The sequence below is a fragment of the Falco cherrug genome, chromosome 7, assembly GCF_023634085.1.
Source record: "Falco cherrug isolate bFalChe1 chromosome 7, bFalChe1.pri, whole genome shotgun sequence".
In the NCBI taxonomy this organism is placed as follows: domain Eukaryota; kingdom Metazoa; phylum Chordata; class Aves; order Falconiformes; family Falconidae; genus Falco; species Falco cherrug.
In genome coordinates, this window is record NC_073703.1 from 35,533,634 (window position 1) to 35,554,485 (window position 20,852).

Below are 20,852 nucleotides of genomic sequence, written 5' to 3' on the forward strand. Positions count from 1 at the left end.
GGTGCACTGATGCCAGGAGAGGGACCCTGCATCTACAGCAGGCCTGGCTGATGTAAGGAACAGGAGGATTGTGCACAAATGCATCATCCAGCCTGTGCTAATTTCCCCCCTAGCCTGCAAGGTTGCCTGTGAGTGTTGCAGGGGGAAGAGATGTGTCCTGAGGATCCCATTTGGATCTCGGCTAGCTGTAGACTTTAGAGCTGGGAGCTGAGCTGCTTGCTGCCTGTTGTGCCCTGAGCAGCCCCACAAGGGACAACGGGGACAAATTTATTCTAGTCTTGCTTGCACAAACCAGCCGCTAGCAAAGTTTGTGGCCTTCTTGACAGAGTTCAGATCCCAGAAGAAGCCAGACTCAATCAGTATCATCTTGGTTACAAGACTCCAAGGAAGACTGCTACCTAGACCAGAATGTGGAAATTGCTTAGCTCGGAAAAACAGCCTGCAGCGAAAAGCTGCAACATGCATTTGCAATACTCCCACCCTGCATGTCCACCCTGATGTCTGTGTGCAGAGCTGCAGCAGACCTGGACTCCTCTCATGGATGCAGCCTGGAGGATGCACTCCAGGAGCACACCTAATGCAGTGCAACTGAAGCACAACCAGGCAAGGGTGAGTCCAAAGTGTCTCTCCTCCTGAAATATAGGAAAAGCAGATCTCAGCATCTACTCACTGTACAGATCTGTGCCGATCAGTCCACCATATTTGGCCTTTTTTAAATAGTTTCTCACCCTTACCTTGTTTGCCCCTCTGTGTCCCTGTGGGCAGGTAGCAGACCCTTGCTTATCTTGTCTTTTTCTCAGTGTTGCTGTAATAGATCTGGCAGTTCTGTCTGGGATTTCAAAGGGACATGTGTTATGTTTTGCCAGTGAAAAGCTAAGATGATTTGTTGTTGAGTGTTAATGAAGCAAAACAGGAATTAATTGGACAATATCAAAGGGCTATTAGTAGGTGCTTATGTTTCTTCTCCCTAAAAATCAAAGCAAGGACTATTTTCTATATCAAAGCAAGGACAGAGCATCTTCAACACATCCTCACAGCAAGGAACTGTCAACAAGGAGCAGCCCAGGACATTACATACCTCTTGTATTTGTTTAGCCCAGGGACTAGAGACAGCCAAGCAAGTTGCCACAAAGGAACTGATCAACACAGTGTCCCTGTGTGCAAAGCTGGCCTTCATCAGGTTGCAAGAAATCTTCCTAGATCTGCCCTCTTCCAGGGGCCTAAGCTAAACCAAGGTTGATCCCACAGCAGTGCTTGAGACAGAAGTTCACTGTGGCTCCAGTGGTGTATAATAATTTCATCTGGCGTCCCCACATTTTTGGAAGCCAGCCGCTGGCATGTTATCTCACAGGCCGCTTGGCAGCTGTATCTTCTGCTGGAGAGTTTTTTTGCCTGATTGTTTGTCTTTTGAAGAAGTGGGGTCAAAGTGCAAAGATGCTGGAAGCTGGAGGTTTCAGTCCTCCTTCTCCTTCTCGTACAGGCTTCTCTCAAAGCCTGTACGAGAAATCATTGCAGGCTGCAAAGCACCAGCTGTCCTGGCCATGGAAGGCCTGCGAACCAGGGAGCAGCAGGTTCAAGTGAGCACAAGGAATCACAGCAGGAGCAAAATGCTTTGCCATTTCAGAGTGGAAGAAGCAGCATGTGGCCTGTCCCCCCAGGCACCCACAGCTCTGGCATCCCAGCTAGACCGTCATGCACGCTGCTCATAACAGGGGGTCTTGGAGGCCCTTTCTTTCACAATTTTGGCATAGCAATTACATGCATTGAAGTCCACGCAAAGAGAATAATTGATGTTTATACCCTAAGTTTCTTGCTTCCAGCAGTGTCCCCAGTGCTGGCTAACGCACAGTTCCAGAGCTTGGCAACCAAGTTGCAGCAGGTCATTTTCAAAACATGAGAAATCTCCTTTTAGAGAGAACCCCTGAAGTCTGGGGCTGGTCAGGACGTAGAACCCACCCCTTTCTGCCATGTGTGAGGGGCTCTGGGCAGCCAGGCAGTGAGCTGGGCTAGGCAAGTCACTGTGCTGGTACAGAGGACCGATGGACGTTACCACTGCTGCTGCAGGATGTCAGTGAGACCAGGCTAAATAAAACACACAGGAAAATCAGTGTGAATTCAGCATTGCCCACAGCAAGGCTGGGAGAGGCAGAGCAGCCTGCCTTCCCAAGGCCAGGGAATCCTGTAGCCACATGGAAGGCAATGAAAGGGTTTTAGCAAGGTTATGCTTGAAAAGAATATATACTTGCTTTATTTTCAGGCTGGAGCCTTTGAATCAGTTCTGCCTGCTGCGGAAATACACTGCCCTTGTGTCTGTGTGAACAAAGCCAGTGGCTGGGGCCATCTGTGTGCCCAAGTGACAGCACGTCGGTACTGGGGGCTTCGGCTCCTGGCTGGTTATTGCAGTCATCGTCCCACAGAGAACACAGGGGAGATCAGGAGGTAGGATGAGCATCCCAAGGAAGCAAGCAATCCCACAAACACAGGGCTTGGGCCAGAAACGGTGCAGACACAGGCTTAGCTGTGTACCTAAGGGGTTGGTTAGGCCAGCACTGTGCCACAGCAGGCAGGCATCCTGGTACCATCCAGGCTTGTGTGGGGTAGGCAGCTGTCCACAGCGTCTGACCTGGCTTGCCCTTCACCTGGACATTCCAGGTTCTGCTTCTGGAGACTGTGCCATGCACAGCCCTCCACAGACCCAACAAACACACGTAGCCCTGTGGCAGCTCCTTATTGCAGGGAAGGACAGACGAGTGTCCACATGCAAGATTTCACCACCTTGATAAGCAATGACTCAGGGTGGGCAGGAATAAATAAGAACAACCTGGGCTGAGCTGATAAGGCCTCCAACTCTGACACCACTGGGATTGGCAGTGATTTCTGTTCTGCACTGCAGCACCCAGAACATCTTTGCCGCTCTGTTATCAACGCTATCAAAAACTAAGTGGCTTTAACAAAATCCTACCAGCCAGCAGGCAGCAGTCCGGCTTTGGGACTTGGCATGGGGCAAAACTCACTTCATCACCTCCCCCAGCTTGTGGGAGGGCTGCAGACATCCTGTCTGCCTGGCAGAGGGGATGTGAGGATTTTTTCCCAGCTGAATTTTCCACTGCCTCCATCCTGGCTTGGCCCACAGTCTCTTCTGGAGTGTGGCTTTGGGTGGCACACGTGAGTCTGCTGTGTTGCTGCATGGGGCTGGGGAGAAAGCATGGGAGATGAGAGAAGGGAGGAAGCTGCAGGAGGAAAATTCTCTGTGCACAAAACACAGTCTGTGTCCCCAAGGGTGCTGAGCACGCTCAGCACCTGTTGCTGTCTGTGGGCGCTGGGTACCCTTGGCACTGCAGAGGGGTTGAGGGCTGGGTGATCTGCTGCTCCACACTATCAATACAGCCATGCCAGGTTGGATCTTTGGGCATCCCAAAGCCACTGCATCCCTCTGTTTGCACTGACAAGGCTGTAACTCACCCATGCCTCAGCCTGGGCTGGGGATCCTTGTGGACCTGCACGTGAGTGTCACCACCACAGAGCTGAGACACCTCAAAGTGTCCCCATCTCAGGTGTCCTCCCTTCTCAGATTCTGCCTGGGGTTTTCCCAGAACTGGAGTGGCAAAGAACTGCATGCTTCCCCCAGAAAGATCCACCAGGGTCTGGGATTAATAATAGTGGGTGTAGTGTCTGCCTCTACTAGAGATAGAGGGGCCCCTCCATAGGCCATGGAATTAACTGTAATGTCAATAAAAATTGCCCCACAGGCAATGTGCTCTGCAGGTGCTTGCCTGCCCTGGAGAGCCAGCCCACCTGGTATGTGCAGAGGATCATCTGCTTTGCAGACCCCGGCTGCTCTCCAGGCTGCTGCAGAGGCAGGAGCAGCAGCCTGGCCCTGAGGCACACTGCCTGCACGGTGCTCCTCTCCCAGGGGCTGCTATATTGTAGTGATTTACTTTTTTTCTTCCTCCTGCATACTCCAGTTTCCCCCCCCCCCCCATAATGACAACGAAGGAGGAGAACCAAGACCTCTGGTATGGAGTGGTAGCAATCGGTACACAGCGGTAGCGATTGCTGCCTTCCAATCTCTTGCTTCCCCCATTGTCTGCAGCACGGGAGCTATTCCCGGGGGTTCATTTCTAGCCTGCAGTTTGCACCTAGGAGCTTTGTTCACGGACTTGGCTCTGTGTATGTGTGTCCTGCTGACACGTGTAGGCTTTCCCGTCTGTTAGTTTATTTGTGGCTTTATGTCAGGCTGACAGCACATCCTTCTCATGGGAAGCCAGGACAACCTGAGCTGGACCTACGTCAAATGCACAGCAGCAGAACGGTGAGGTGTTTGGAAAGGGGTAATTCAGACCCATGCTCTGTTCCTATCACCTGCCTTGGCTCAAGGTTACCGTTACTAGGAGCTAAGATGGTCTGGCTTTGCTCATCCTGCAAACACAGAACATCAGTCGCCTGTATCTATACCACTTCCCTGCCAGAGGCATGCCACGGTGGGCCTGGGAGTAAGCGCTGGTCTGCAGCTTTCAAGACTGTTGCCTGCTTGCTCTCCAAAGGTGCTGAAGGACTTCAGCACGCAGAGAGGAAGTGGTCTGCAGTGAAAGTGCAGCTCTCCACCAACCTTTTGGGCATGGGATGAGGTTGCCTTGGGGTGTAACCTACTGTCTGCTGCACATCTGCATTTCCAGTGTGATTTCATGGGACCAGGCTTAGCAGAGCAGGATGGAGAGGAAAGGAGGAGGACCTTTGAGGAGGTTCAGGTTTGATAGCAGTAGCTGCAGAGGTGTAAGGCATTTTTGATAAGAGGTGTCGTTAAATGCACACAGGTAGTAACTGCCTAGCCCTGTGTGCTGTCACATCACATCACATGCATTAGGAGCTGGTGGGCAGAGCTCTCGCAGCTGCTGTCTGTGAGCAGTGATCAAACAGAGCTGTTTCTGAGTAGGTTTCAGACTCATTTACTTGTCTTCATCAGAGTAAGTACACAGGGGTCACTGATACAGTTTGGGGATGTGTGCAAGGGAAATGGGGAAGGGGTCTGGGCACTGTTCAGTGGGAGCAGAGACAGCATGGCCAGTGGGCATGTGGGTGTTGCTGGAGAGCAGCCAGGAGCTTTAGCCATCAGTGCATAGCAGTGATGCCAAGTCAGCCCCAGAGCAGGCTTAGCAGGAGCGACTGAATGATTGTCAGGTGGCAAAGGAGGAACAGGGAGAAGGGTGAAGGCGTGATTTTATCTTTGCATTTATCATTGCTGGGAGTAAGCTCAGGAAGGAGCCTTCCCCGGGGCAGGTTGGCAGGCTTCTTCGCCGCACAGGGCACAGCCAGCTCCCCACGGTCACCAGTCTGCCATGAGGCCCAGCTCCTGCAGGACCCCGGGATGTGGCACTGTCCAGCCTGGTCTCCCCCTCGCCCCGTGGTGCAGGCTCAAGTCTCCAGGGGCGGGTTCAGCCCAGGCTGCAGCTCCAGGCAGAGCTCCTGGTTTCTCTTCTTGGGCAGTGTTGAATCCAAAAGTCAGGCTGTCGTGACTGGAGCCGAAAGCCAATTAGCAGCAGTTTAGCTTCATCAACTTCCTGACTGAATGCAAATTTTAATTAAACATCCCATTTTAATTAGTCAGGCATCACATACAGTAAGCTTGCCCCAAGATTCAAAGGCTGTAGATCCTATGCTTTAATTAAAGGAAAGAAGCACCTGACTTCGACTCCAGCATCTGTGACAGCTCATTTTGAGGGTACAAGCAGAACAGCATCTTTTCTTTCCGTGGCTTATTCCTCTTTTACCTCCATACGGGTGCTCCAGCAGAGGAACTGGCTGCAAGATGATGTGGTTGGAAGGAGAGAAGAAACAGGGGCTGGTTGCAACACTTGGGATGTCAGAGCAGGTACTGGGCTCATGATGTAATGCCAAGAGCTCTTTTGGGGTAGGTTTTCTGTCCTGGGGTGACCCAGAGCATGTAGCCCATCTTTGGCTGGTAAGGAGGTGTGGTCATCTGAAATCTTAGGTGCAAACGGCCTTTGATGCAAGACATAGTCTGCTGCAGCCAAGAGGGGGTGGCTTGCACAAGGCATGAACTTAAGCTGCGAACTCCTTGCTACAGGACCTTGTGGGTGATAAAAGCTTATGTTGGTCTGTGAGGAGACAGGCTAGTTCTGTAGAAGAGACATCTGAGGCGCGTTACACAGGCTACATGAAAGCCATGCCAGCCTCATCAGGTTTCTGAGCTGTGAACTGTTGAGGCTGGAAGAGCACCGTTGTACAGAAGATGCTGCACTGGGGTGTACATTTGGCCTGGCCTTGATCAGAAATGTCCTTTCTTGATGTCATTTAAATTCATGACTTTTCACCATCACACGCAAGCTTGCTTTCCTGCATGGAGGCACAGCCCTTGCGAGCTGGGGGCGGGCAGGGCTCCAGAGCTCCTGGGTGTGCAGGGGCACAGGGAGCAGGGCTAGCAACCGGTTTTCAGCTTGCAGAGGAGGAAAGTGGTGTCTCTCCTGAATACTCCAGGCATCTTGTCTAGTGTCAGAATCTGCAAATGAGTTGGGGTTTGAAATGAGAGCAACTGTCCCTCACTCTTGTTGGTGGCCAACGCTAGCTAACTTTGGGCGTTTCTCGGTATGCCAGATGGAGCTGTCACACAGAGTCGACGCTGTGAATCCAGCATCCAATGCTGAGTGGGACCTGGTGCCTCCTAAAATAACAGGCCCAGCTCCCTCCTCGCCTCAAGGTAAACGTGGAGGAGCTCCATCCCTGGCAGCTAGGTTATACTGGAGGAGAACCAAACCAGCTCTGTCTGAGAGATGATGCAGAGTTTAAAATGGTGCTTTTCTCTGTTTCTTGGAGCCTGCTCAGCCCTATGAGCCACCAGCCTTCTGCACCAACTGCGCTTATCCGCTTATCCGTGCTCTGGGACAAGGGAATCAAAGAGTGACAGAAATCCCTTTGTCAACCATGCCTGGGAAGGAGGGTTACAGAGCTATTAGCGAGCACAAAGAGTGGACGGATTCTCTCCTAAGTGCTCCAGGGACAGAGATTTAAATGCTTAGCTCCCATTAATGCTAATGTGAATTACAGAGGTCTCTTCTTACTGCCTTGAAACAAGAGCATTGAAAAAGAGGCCAGCTTTCTGCAAAGAACAAATTCACTTGATTTTAAGACGCTGCTAAATGGGATTTTTCTTCATTTCACACTCATTAATTCCCCTGCCTGTGCTAGCTTGGAGGTGGGACTCTGCTCCAGTCCAGCGCATGCAAGCTGGCTGGCTGGCCCACTGCACACTGAAGGGTGCTGCATCTCCATCCACCATCCCCTGCTCTGCAGGGGGACAGTGGTTCCCAGGTCGGGGTTCCTGGCCCTGAGAAGACCCAAAGATTTTGTTTCCATGTGGAGATGCAAAGTGCTGCATTTCTGCCGGGAGGGGAAATCCCTCCAGTGTGTGTCAGAAGTACTAACAGCATCTTGTTTCCTATGATCTGGTATAGCACCTGCAGGAGACAAGGCTTGAGATCCTTCCAGCCAACTGCTCCCATGTGGAGAACTCCTCCTGAGTCTCTATTTCCTGCTCCCTCCATGTGGATCACATGCTTGTGGGAAACCTGTGACACTACCTTCCATGTCCGGTGATTAAATCCTTCTCTGAAGCGACAGACTGCCTTAAAGCTTGGGTTTGCTCCAAGGGTCATGGAAGGTACCTGTAGAATTTATGGACCTGATCAGTCATCTAATTTTGCTCTGCAGCCTCTGACTTATTAACATAACAGAAACCAGAAGGACTTTGTTTTTCTGTGGCATACGGTTATGAATTGTGTTGTCACTGCGCCTGCAGCGCTGCCCTTAATGAATACATTCAGGCATGCCCACGAGTCCCTGCGCACATTCTCATACACACTCCGTTGTCGTATAGCATTAATTAACCTTGTTTAATGGGCTAACTGTGATGGCTTGCAGCTCTGAGTCCCCGGCGGGATGACTCTTGCCATAAGCAGCAGGGATGCAGCAGGAGAGCTGGGCAGATGTTTGTTTCAAAGGGGACATGTCCAGGAATGTATCTCCACTCCAGGAGAGCCTGTGGCGTAATAGGGACCCTTCCTGGAGATCGGCACAAAGCTCATGCTGATGAAAAACAAAACCTTAGGACTCTCATGTGTGTTGAGGAGTTTGTGGCCACCCGTGCATAGGAGCTGGCATCATCAGCTTTGCACAGGTGATGCTGGCTCTTACTGCACAGCACTGTGAGCTGGGCATGCTGGTGTCGGCATCCCATTCTCCGTGCTGGGGATGAGGCACAGGGCAGGGTGTCCACTGTGCACCTCACTAACCTTATGATTATGGAAAAAATATGGTTTCCTGACTGGTTTGTGCCCCTCACCTGGAGGCACTGGTGGCATTGAGAACATCTCGAGCAGAGGGAAGGGCTGAGCTGAGAAGGGGGATGTAGTGTAAAACCGCAGGGAGGGATGCTCTGAACACGATGGACCATCTTTTTCTTTTTGTGTACGGGCTCAAAGCTTGCTGTGCCATGGAAGCCATTGTGCTGTGAGTCTGGGGTGTCCAGGGTGAAGGAGCTGCACATGGACAGCACACACTGGTGGTGTTGAGCTCATTAAATTTTAAGAGCATATTTAAAATGCTTTCCCATTGGGAAGCCTCAAGAGTTAGGCTGATTTAAAGATCCCCCTTCTGAAATGTATGTTGATAGAAAAAAAAAAAGCCTTCTAAAGATTTTATTAAAGGAAAAAAAAAACCACACCATGCTGCAATTTTAATGAGACGCTTGTAAACATAACAAACTCCTGCTGATGTTCTCTATTAATTGCCTGCATTATCGGAGACCAGGGCCCTGCAGCGCTTGGCTCTCAGCAAACCACCTTGCCAAGCTTAAGATGTCTTCCTAAATGTGGGAGGGCTGGAGTCGTGCCTGGGCTGTGGAGAGCGAGCATGGGGCAGGGTGAGGGAGGCTTTTGCAGGGATGCAGCAGAGAGGATGAGGCAGGGCTGGGTTGTCCCTGAAGTGCATGGGGCTGCCGGTGCTGTGGGGAGCAACTCGGGCTCTGGCCTCAGCTCTCTTCCAGCCTTTGCTCGGGGCGGGGAGGGAGGAGAGACAGAGACCTGCTGAGCTGACTTAGCAATCCCATTTTTATTAGAGATGCATTCACTGATTAGCTCCACATCCTAATGACATGGGCACGATAAATTACAAAGGAAATGCAGAAATCACTAGGGTTATATTAACATCTCCTGGGGAAGCAGCAGTAAGGTCATTTTCTGGGCCATTAAATGGTTGCCATTCATTTGCTGCCTTGTCTCTTCGATAGCAATTCTTTTTTTCTTGATTTCAGCCCAGCACCATCTCAGCAGGCACTGCGCTCTGCTGACCTCTCATCCCTTCTGCACCATCACTCCCCCTCCTCCCCGTTCCTGTCTCACCTCCTCCCTCTCCCTGTGCCAGCATCTGAGGGAGCACGGCACAACAGAGCAGGGGCCAGCCTGGTGCCAACATCCTGATCACAGGAGAGATGGTTGCAATTAGGTTTTTGGAGATTTGGGGACATCAGCCGTCTTCTGGGCTCCCTTCTGTGTCAGCTGCAAAAAAAGATCACACCTCAAAACCTGCATGATGTTTGCAGGCAATTTGCAGCCCACAAAAGAGGCAAAATCTGTCCCGAGAGGTAAATTTTCAGGGGTGATTTGCCCAGCTCTTGAGATAATAACTGTTGCTGAAATCATGGCAAAAGAGAAAGATTCCTGAGTTAATGTTTGGGAAGCGCCATGAAAATGAGAAAGCACAAGACAATCATTATTATTTCCATGTTACGCTGCTCAGCTCAGCACAGGCCAGAGCAGGCTGTGGGTGTGTGCTCCCACCCCTAGCACTGGAGGAGGAAGGAGCAGTCAGTATTTTGCACAGCAATGGAGGACCCTGCTTTATGTTAGCTTTCAGGAGGGACTGGGAGATTTTCAGTCTGAATCAGGTGGCCTGACCTGTGCCCTTGTGGTAGTCAGCCTCAGCAGGCATGGGTCAGATCCTACAGGATTTTGGTGTCTGGCTCCCTGGAGAGCGCAGATCCAGCAGAGGTAGTGACTGGCTCACTTTGAGACCCAGGATGGGTGCGATTTGTCCCTGATCATGCAGGGAAGCCTGTGGAGGAGGCGGACACTGAATATCTGCTTCCCAAAGCCAGGACATCCATGATGATGGCTAACCCTCCTTTTCCTCTCCTTATACTCGGGCCTGCAGGGGCAGAAGGACACCTTGGTGGGTTGCTGAAGGCTCCACAGCCCGGGGAGGCAGTGCTGGGCTGCAGTCCATCCCCAGCCCAAATTGCACATCAGTTCCTCCAGCGCAAGCATGAGTCCAGGACGTGGAAATGAACTCACTCTTTCTTCCCTCTGCAGAGCCAGCTTTCCCAGGCCCTGAATGGGTTGTCAGACAGAGCCAAGGAAGCAAAAGAGTTCCTGGTCCAACTCCGCAACATGGTGCAGCAAATCCAGGTACTGTGTCTTCTGGCCAAGGAACAGCCCCCTCCTACCAGTTTGAGCTGCTCTCTGCCATCCTCTGTCCCATCATCCCCAGCTTGGTTTGGTGGATGTCCTCCCAAAGGGGCCCACACCTGGCTTTTCCTATTACCCCCTGCAGCCCTCCCAAAAACTGCTCCTCCCAAAGCTGCCTGTGTCGTGGAGGGAGCAGCAGAGACCCCAGTCCTTCCCATCTCTGCCACAGGTAGATCCAAGGGTGTGGCAGGATGGACAAAACCTGTTCCTCACCTGCCACCATGGTGGCATTTGCCATGAGCCAAGGGCGTAAGCATCCCACATGCTACTGCTGTGGATTTGTGAGTTGCAGTGGTGCAGCTGCATATATAAATATGGCTCATGTGGTGTCATAAAAAAATACAAGGTTTCCCAACTGAAATAGAGATGCTCCCCGGGCTGTGATGCTCTGCTCTGACCCACAGGAGAACAGCGTGGAGTTTGAGGCCTGTCTGGTGGCCCAGTGTGATGCCCTCATTGATGCCCTCAACAGAAGGAAAGCCCAGTTGCTGTCCCGGGTCAACAAGGAGCATGAGCACAAGCTGAAGGTGAGCCCCTACCCACCGGCTTGGTGGTCAGAGAGCTTTCTGCAGGGTTGGCACCAGATGGGGATGAGGACTGTCGTGCTGTTTGTTGGGGTGAAGTACCACGGGAGGAGCAGCGAGGTCACTGGAAAGCTGCTCTTGCTTTTCACATTAGCTGAATTCCATTTTGCTGCAGATGCCCAGCCCACTCCCAGCATGACAGGCCCTGAACAAAGTGCTGCTTCCTCCAAGTGGTGGTTCCTACCGAATTGGGCCAGTTACTAGTCATTAGGTCAGCACAACCATGTGTACAGCATCCACAGGCTGGAAAATGTACAACATTGGTTTGAAGCTACTGGTGTGATCCTGCAGGATGCTGAGTGCCTGTAACTTCTGCTGTCTTCAGCTGAAGTCCTGGGGCACATGTTGTCATGAGATGCCGCTTTCATCACCAGGCAGGAGCAGGAATTGCTCTGTGTTTTGTACTTGGTGAGCACCTCATAGCCTCAAGGTGGTGGTTGCACTGAGAGGTAAATTGTTGGCATTGGGGGAGCTGAGGTGCAGCTCTCAACGTGAGCGTTGAGGTCAGCTGTGAAAAGGGGCTCCTGGCTTGTGTCGTTACTGCAGTCACTACACTGTGTCTTTTCAGCTGGTTTACGGCTCAAAATGGAAGCAAAGTGTCAAATCTCACCCGGGACTGGGGGTAGCAGGTGTAGCATAGCCCAGTACCTGCTGGACAAGCTAGTTGCACCTCAGCCATCACTGATACAGGGCAACTGAGGCATTTCACATCACTTTGTGCTTCCAGGGTCCCTCTTGCAAGGGCTTTTCAGTGTTCTGGCTAGAAACATCCATGTCTCTTTTCTGGCTCCACTTGCATCCCCCCCCGGCCTTGATTTGGGCCACCCAGTAGGCTCCCAGAGGGATTCCTGGAGCTGCCTAAAATGGAGGAGGAGGCTGCCAGTTGTCTGCCTGCAGATGATGGGCACTGCAACACGAGGGCATGTGAGCATTTCCATCAGGAGATGGACAATAGCAGCTTTGTGGGACCGAGCCCAGCATCAGTGCTCAGTGTCCAACAATAAAGCACAACCTCAAATAGGCATGCCATGCCGCCAGCTTGTCTTCTAGGCACAGAGAGGACCTCCACTGCCTGGTGGGCTCTCTTTCCCTCTTCCCCTTCATGGCACGGTTAGTTAAACTCTTACAAAGCCAGGCAGCACAAAGTAATTTCCCTGCTCAGCACAACCCACAGAGACCTTTCACTTTTTGGCCAGAAGAAAGGATCTGCATCCCACTGCTTGCTCTTACCATATTGCCTGTCCCCCCAGCACATGCACACGTATGTCCCACCCCCATCCACCCTTGTTATCAACTGGGCTTTAGGCAGTCCTGGACCTTAAAAGAAGAAACAGCTGCTGGGTTTCAGACTGGACTCTGTTAAAATCAGCCCTCAAGCCTCCATTCCTGAAGGGCCAAGCTTTTACAGCTCCCCACACACCATGGGAAGGGAGCTGCGTGGGCAGGAGGGGCTCCGTGGTGCTGGGTTCTCCAACAGATGTGGCACATGAGCTTGCATCCAGTTACCAGTAGCATCACAGCAGCTGCTGCTTAAAATCCAGAAGCTGCTCCCCTCTGCTCTGCAGCCTGTGGAGTGTTGCTCAGATTTTTAGCCTGAAATTGTTTGATTTTCAGTTTTAATTCTTGCAGGGTAGAGGGGTTAAGTAATAAAGGCAGTGGTGCTGCCTTGGTCTTAGGCTTGTGTGGGAAGAGTCGTGCAGCCCTGACCCACCTGAGTGCCAGCTAGAGTCCTGCACACTGAGATTTGCCTCCTGTGGCTTCAGCATCGTCAGGCTGGGACACAGAGCCTTAACATGCAGCCCGGGTGAATGCACATCCTTCCCCTCTGGCCTGGGGGACAGGGACAGAGAGGGTCTTGCCTGCTTTCACAAGCTGCAGATGGGACAGGGGCTGCAGGAGAGCCCCAGGCCTGTTGGGTACCTCCTTGGCATCCTCATTGTGCACACACAGGGTCCCCTGGCCGCACCAGGCCACTGAGGCGAGATTCGCCACCGACCCTGCAGCCTGTCCCCCCCACCCCCATCCCCAGCATTGCTTCTGTTACCCAGGGGAAAGGGCTGCCCGGGTCATCACTGCATGGGGCAGTTTCCCCTTTGCCCCTTCCAAGGAGTCCCCTGGACAAAGGCAGCACCTGCAGCTCCAGCTGGGGACAGGCTGGGCTGGCCTCACTCGAAGGGTCGAGACATGAAAGGGGAGCAGCATTGTGTCTGGAGCAGCTGCCTCCCGACGGGATGTCCCTGTCACTGCCCAAGGCTGGGGCTGGCTGGGGGGGATAAAAGCCCCCAGCTATTGCTCTGAGGCTCTTGAGCACTGGAAGCATTGCTGAGGGAGCAGGAATCCTTCCAGGGTGTCAGGAAGGATGATGTGTGTGGTGTGACACTGTGCCACCTCTGTGAACAGCCACCTCCCCACCTCTGCCCACCCTGCCGCAGCAGCATGCTGTGTGCTTGGTGCCGTCTCTTCCTGCACATGCCCTGGCATGCACTTTGTGCTGAATTTGGATGCATGGTGGGTCTTCCTGCAGGACCACAGGGCTTGTCCTGACTGATGGTCACATTAGGATGGGACACTGGCTGCTGACTGCTGGTGATAGCTTCACCCCTTCCCAAAGGAGACCAGCCCAGAGCATCCCAGCCTGGCCTGCATGTCCACTTGCTGCTTCGTGTCCCCAGAGCATCTCAGCTGAGGAGGAGATGAGCAGATAAGACTGACCAGTGAGGCTTAGCTGTGCCACCCAGGACCCCTTTCAGATCCAAACTAGCTGCTCCAGCAGCTGGCATGGAGCCGCAATGCCCTGGCCGCAGATGATCTCCCCGTGGGCTGCCCCTCCTGCCTGCTGGGAGGTTGGCCATCACAGCAGGGCATGGCACCATGTAGGCGAGGAGGAGAGGCATGAAGGGACAAAGCTTGCCGGCTGGCACTGTGCCACAGGCGCCTTTCACCGGAGAGCCCAAGTTCCCATTTCTGTGAGGCAGCCAGAGTTGGGGTCAGCTCAGCTTCAGGACTGACCTACTTTGGTTTGACACATATTTCATGGAGGCAAGCACAAATCCAGGTTTGCCTGTGGGCCAACACTAATTACTCCAGAGTGGAGAGAGGTTTGGGAGGAAATGAACTTGGAAGCATTTCCCCACCCACCCCCTACACTTGGATTCAGATTAAGGACCCAGGCTTTAAAAAATGACATCTGGAGGAGCAGCGGGGCCAGGTGCCTGCTCCATCTCTAGGACCAACCTCCTTGTCTGTCCTGCTTCCTCATCACTGACCCTGGTTTTTAAAGGACCAGTATGGTCTTGCCAAGGGAAGATGCCCTACAGCATGGGCTGGTTTGTGCAGGGGACATAGAGGCTTCCTTGCAGTGCTGTCCCAGGAAGAAATCTCTCCTCAATCCACAGCATGCATGGATTGGTCTCTGCATGTACCTCCTTTAAGCTTTCTGCAGTGTGGTGGACCATTCTGGCTGCCTTCTGGCCTTCAGGTCATAGGATGTCTTTGCTCTGTGGTTTCACCACGGTGCTTTGACTGCAGAGCCCTTGCAGGCAAGCAGCAGTTGTCACATTTCTCAGGGGAGCTAATTATATAGGAAACGTTCACCAAGGGCTCTAGCCTATAGCACTGGATATCCAGAGATGTAATGCTGGTCCATGACCCTTCTTTAGGTGTTACAGGCAGGATTTTCCAGGAAGCCCAAGGGAACTTGATGTCCCCTGTTGGATTAGGTCATTGGGAATCAGGACTGGTGTGTAAGGATGAGAAGGCGGTGCGGTTTAGTTTCCTGTGCCATACCATTTCTCTCTGGAAACACCAGACAGGACACACAGGTCAGATAAGCTCATCACAAGGTAGATTATTTCCCAAAGATGCAAATACCAGCCCACTGCTTTCTCTTACAAATCCCTCCACACTCTGCAGTTTTTCCCCTGTCATGATGTCTGGCCACCTTGGGAAGGGCATCAGCACCAGGAGCCGAGCACTGAGGCTGAGGAGCTCTGCAGAGCTGTGATCAGGCTGCAGGGATGCCTCTAGTTTTCTGATGTCCCTCAAGCTTTCCACTTGTTCTGCTGAAAAGCTGTATCAAGTCTGTCCTCCGTAGCATCTGTCCATGTGCTATGTTCCTCCAGTGGCTCTGCACTGGAGACCAGGTCTCTGTATCACACCTTCCCACACTTGTTGGTGCTGTACAAAAGCTTTGATCAGAGCTGGCTATGCAAGCTTCCAGGACATGCAGCCGCCAGCATTGCACAGGGTTGTTAACGCAGCAGCTCTGCTTTTCCCAGCTCCAGCTTGAGCCTCCTCTCCCAATAGCAAGAGGCAAGTCACCATGGAAACATCCACCTGGAAATGCTGTGCTCAGAGGACACGTGGTTGTGGGATTCAGCACAATCAGTGTCGGGATCTGTTCTGGGGATTTTTCCTGGGGATTTTTCCGTCCAGGATTTTTCCATCTGGGTTTGCAGCACTGCAGTGAAGCACAGGAGCCCCGCTCCCCTTAACACCACCCTCCATCCCTGCAACTCTGCGGGTGACCTTACCCTGGCCATGGTGTGCCAGGAGAGTGGAGGCTTCGTGTCCTGCACGTGACCTCCCTGCAGGACTCATCTCAGACGCTGAGGACCCAAGGTTCAAGTGAGGTTGAGTGCCTTGGAAACTGGTTATCTAGCTGAGTACTCAAAAGAGGGGGAAGGTGAGGAAGACGTTTTAAGTAGAGATGAGTGCAGATGTTAGTGCCTTCTAGGAGCTGTATTAAAATGTAAATTATAGTTAATGTCATCTTACAGGGGAAAAAAAGCTCTTGAAATAAATGTCCTATTTTAAGGTAGTAGTGAACTGCTGTGAGTGCACAGCAAAAGTCCTTTTTATAGGTAGTGATTAGCAGCCAGGTTCTGGCTGTTGCCTCCTTTGGCACCTAAAGGGGAAAAAAAAGGCATTTGATAAAAGCAACCACAAACAAAATGTATGGAACTGCCCAAATGCCTTCAGCAGCTGAGCCATTAGCCCTTTCCCAGAAGATGCCACCATGCAGTGAGGTGTGTTCCCTGCATAGTTTCAGGAGAGGTTTGTGAACTGTCTACCTTCATGCAGAAGTCATGGCAGCCTGGTTTCCCTGGCAGTCTGGTGAATACTGCAAGCCTTTTGAGGCCTCCTGATCCTCAGCCCAACACAGCCTCATTTGCTTGCACAAGTCAAAGGCTTGAGGAACCTCCAGATTTCACTTTCAGCTCTCTTCACTGAAATACCCTTCATTACCAGGGTAACAGGGAGCTGAGGTACCCCAGGGAGTGGAAATTCCTGATGCATGAGGAGAACCACAGGATGCTTAAGGCCGCGTGGAAAACTTTTCTGATTCATCGGCCCCACTGGGTTTAGACTGTCCCTTCAAAGGTGTGGGAGATGTTTGTGTCTTATTTTTAAAACCTTTACTTTCCCTAATCAAAGTGATTCGTGACTGCATCCCATTTCTCATGTGGAGCACAGAAGCAGTAATGCCACAAAGTCCTACCTAGGTCCCAACCAAAGATCCCTCTTCTTGCCTTGAAAACAGTTTGTTGGTGGCAAAGGGAACATGGATTTCCACTGTTGGCTTGCCTGCTGTGTAGATGCTACAATTAAACTGCTGTTTCACGCTCTAGTTCTCCAGATAAATAGATGCTTGGTCCCCAAAGGGGATCACAGAGTTACAGAAGGGCAGGATCGACGGGGCTGAAGGTGCGGGCTGGGACAGAGCTGCAGCGGCTTCTCTGGTGCAGTTTCTGAGCACCTAGAGCAGGCTGCCCTGGACTGCCTCCAGTTGGGTTTTAAATGTCTCCCAGGCTGGAGACTCCACAGCCTTTCTGTTCTGGTCTTTGATCACGTTTACGAAAAATAAAAAAAGCTTTTATTTACATTTAAATGAAAATTCTTGTATCTCGTTTTGCACTCACATACATAAAGTTTTACGTAGCCTCAGTGGCAGCCTGCAGCAAGCGCTTCCACTCCCAACCAGACCTTTATTAGCAGGGATAATCTGCCAGGAAGCTCAGTTATTAATCAGCCTGGAGTTGCCTGGCACTGGCCTCACCTCACCCTGCTGATAGAGGGGCAAAGCCTGGGCTGGCATCTCCATGCCCCAGCTCCCTCCTCCCAGGCAGTGCCAGGGAGCCCCGCAGGTCTCATGCTAACACCGGAGCAGTGGTGGCAGGTCCCCTTGCCTCGCTGGTAACCCCATCTCTTGGCCAAGTGGGTGCCAGGGGATCCAGTTGCATGTCCAGGGCTGTCCTGGGACACTGTGTCTGTCTTCATCGAGTAAATGCTGTTTCTTGGAGGCTCACGTCTGGCTGGAGGTAGCAGATGGCAATTCTGCTGATAATACTTATAAAGCATCTACTCGGGCAGGGAGAGGCTCACAAATTCATTTGCAAATCAGACACAAATTTAAGCTGCAAAGAAGATAAGAAGATTGTTTTACCAATCCCATCTTTGCTGTCTTCCTGGTGGCATGTGCATTTCCCCACAGAAGGGCCTCGCATGAAAGGAGGCTGATTTTCTGGGCATTCAGGGTGGGATCCCCACCCACCCATCTGCAGCCCAGCCCAGCAGGGAGTGCAGAACCTTGCTCCAGCTCTGTTGGTGCAGTCAGGATATGCTCTTAACAGCAAGGCTGGAGCCCACAAGCTGGGCTCATCTCACAGTGTTACACAGTGGTCTGCAGCCGAGGGACCCAACGTCCATACAACTGACATCCCGCGCAAGAGCGGAACAGCCCCCCAACACCCTCTCCCTGAGCAGAAGAGATCAAATCAATGCAAGGGGCGTTGCATGGCAGGGGCTGCAGGTTGCTGCCAGGCTTTGCACCCCCACTGCACCTTCTGGATCCCACCCCAAAGGACTGACCATCCTTTGAAGGGCTGCAAAATGAAGCCCAGGGGCTTGCCCACGCTTTCAGAAAAGGTCAGCGTAGGAGTCCAGATCTCCAGGACTAGCTGTTGTCTCCGCTCCATCCCAGCAGAGCCATTCCAGTGCACTCAAGTGTTAGAAACTGACATTGAATGAACTCTTCCCTCTAATGACAGCGTTTGATGCCAAAACCAGCGTGTGCCAATCATGCTGCTCGCTAGCCCTGTCTCAGAGTGATCCATCATCTCTGCAAGCCTCCTAACACGTCTTTTGGTCCAAAGGAACAATATGGGAGCTCCCCCTGCTGCCTTGTTTACCCTGCACACAGGGTGCACCGGCTGCATCCCCCTTCCCAGCACCTGGGCTTGCTCTGGCCTCCCTCTGCCATAGGCTGGGATTGCTAAAAGCAGCAAGAAGTGGCTGCTCCCTAAAAAATCCAGAGCCATCTAGGAGAGTGCTCTGTGGCATTTCACAGAAGCAGATATGTTGTCTCGAGCTGCAGGACTGATAATTCTTTTCTTCCTGTTAGGTGATTAAGTAGAGGTGATTAAATTATAATTAATCAACACATGGTGTGATTGATTGCCCTGCAGGAGTCATCACCCCCCCTTGAAGCCCAGATTCATAGAATCATATAATCAGTTACGTTGGAAAGGACCTTGTAAGATCATCGAGTCCAACCATATTATTAGTCCATGGGCTGATCTTTCACCCATCTCAGCCACGGTGCTCCTGACTTGCACCACAAGTACGCAGCAAGAAGTATCCAGCCAGTGGGTTCCTTCGTTCATAAAATGGCCGAGAGAAGAAAAAAACCAGATACAGCTGTGTGGGGAGAATGGAAAAGCTTTCATATTTATTCACCGCAGGAGGCTGACATGTGCTTCTTTTCACCTCCTCATCCCTCAGAGCAGTAGGGGTGCTCACAGGAGGAGGTGCTTCCCAGCCCAGGGTGGTCATTCAAGTGCTGCTGTGCTTATGGAGTGGTGGGCATGCTGGGATTCACTGACTGTGGTGCTGAGGACACAACTGCGCTTTCAGAAATGTTAATCACTGCTTATTGCAGCTTTTTCCATCCTACTGCAGCTGCAGCTGCTGAGGCAAAGCTCATCTTTACTGTCTGTAACATCCTGGATAGCTGGGGTCTCTAGAGCTGCCTAGCTTTGTTCAATCCTAGTGGAGAACTTTACACAGCTTTGAAGAAAAAAAAATTATCTGCCGTGAGCACGTTCCTCTCTAAAGCATAGTCTCTCTTCCTGAGCTGTTCTGCCAATCTCCCATGACAGAAATCCTGCTGACACTGGGTGCAGACCTGCATTGTCTCCTTCTGTGGGGATTCAGCATGAGGCACCAGCCAACCTTCAAATATATCCTTGTGGTACGGGAGCCTGCACCCTGTCCTCCCCGCTGTGTTTCAGGGAAGATCAGCAGAGCCCACAGGCACCGGCCAAGCCACATGCTTGTGCTTCGCTGCTGGGATGCTGAAACGCATTCCCCTGGGGAAACCATCCATGGGTACAAGAAGACATGCTTTAGCATGCAGCCTGGGCAGCCCCAGACAGAGCTCAGTGTGCCATAGAGAGCCCTGATGCAAGGCGAGCAGGATTTATCTCCTCTCACTAGCACATCTCTTTCTCTGAGCTCATCCCCACACTCCTGCTGCAGCCGGTGGAGAAAATGAGGCAATTCTGCAGCATGGTCCATCCCAGGCGGTGGGCAGATGAGCATCTCAAACAGACCATGAGTCAGAGCTGAAGCTGGGGAGGTGGTGCTTTCATTTCTCTCAGAAATACCAAAATGCCAGGAGCGCTGCTGGTGGTTGGGTGCAGCTGCCCCGGCGCCAGCCTTGCAGCCCGGCTGCATGCCAGGGATGGATAGGGCAGCAGCTATGTGTCTATGGAGGTAGGCATTTGGTGTGCATGGTGTTCATAAGCTTTGGAAGTTGTCTTAAATAAAGACAGAGCATGGAACTGCCCTACTGCTTTAAATAATTATGTGGGTTAATAATTTTGAGCTAAACAAGGCTTGTTTAGCACCAGGTTTTCAAAGGTCTGGAATCTGATGTATGAGTCTTGGCCAACTCTGCCTTTTTCTGTTCCCTTGAGTCTTTGTCGCTTTTCACATTGACCTGAGCCCATCCCTGTGTAGCCACGCAGCACTGAAGCCCATTTGCTCCCTGTCTCCCCAAACCCCGCAGCTCTGAGCAACGCTGCTTTTCTTGTCCCATTGCAGGTGGTACGAGACCAGATTTCTCACTGCACGGTCAAGCTGCGCCAGACCACGGGCCTGATGGAGTACTGCCTGGAGGTCATCAAGGAGAACGACCCCAGCGGCTTCCTGCAGGTTGGTGTGGAGCTGCTCACGTCTGGGCGGCGGGGGGAATGGCAAAGGTATCATGCAGCCAGAGGCCCTAGGGTAACACAGCAGAGTTGGGGGGGTTACACCAAAGATGATGTCCCCAGCTTTTCCAGTCATAAAATCAAGCCTCTCATCACGTGTAGGTTTGAAGCAGGACAGAAGCAGAACCAGGCCAGGGATATTTGTTATTCTGACCAGAGGAATAGAGGGTTGCAGCAGACGGTAGCGTATCTCTGGAGCAGTGATCATAAAGTGCTGTCTTGTGGCTCTCCAGCAAGAGATGGTCATATAGCACTGGGGAACTGCATCTCACCATTCATTCCTGAGCTGGTCCCTTGGTGCTAGACCCTGCCTTTAAAATAGTCCCCAAAACTCCTGGGGTCCCTCTTCCAATCTGAGCCTGCAGCAAAGGACGATGCTAGAAACCATGTGTGAAGTCCCAGCCTTTGGTAGTCAGGGGCAGAAGTGGCAGCCTGGGAGGCACAGAGAAAGAGGGGAG

The 20,852-nt window shown here is 52.1% G+C and overlaps 1 protein-coding gene across 12 annotated transcripts in view; it reads left to right on the forward strand.

Annotated features, from left to right (window-relative positions):
* TRIM9 (tripartite motif containing 9) overlaps positions 1 to 20,852 on the forward strand; it is a 71,279-nt gene that overhangs the window by 29,638 nt on the left and 20,789 nt on the right. For all 12 annotated transcript variants that reach the window (XM_055716927.1, XM_055716932.1, XM_055716933.1 and 9 more), the window contains exons 2-4: positions 10,383 to 10,478; positions 10,943 to 11,065; positions 20,228 to 20,338. In XM_055716927.1, the coding sequence (XP_055572902.1) occupies positions 10,383 to 10,478; positions 10,943 to 11,065; positions 20,228 to 20,338 (330 nt within the window). The remainder of the gene's footprint in view (positions 1 to 10,382; positions 10,479 to 10,942; positions 11,066 to 20,227; positions 20,339 to 20,852) is intronic.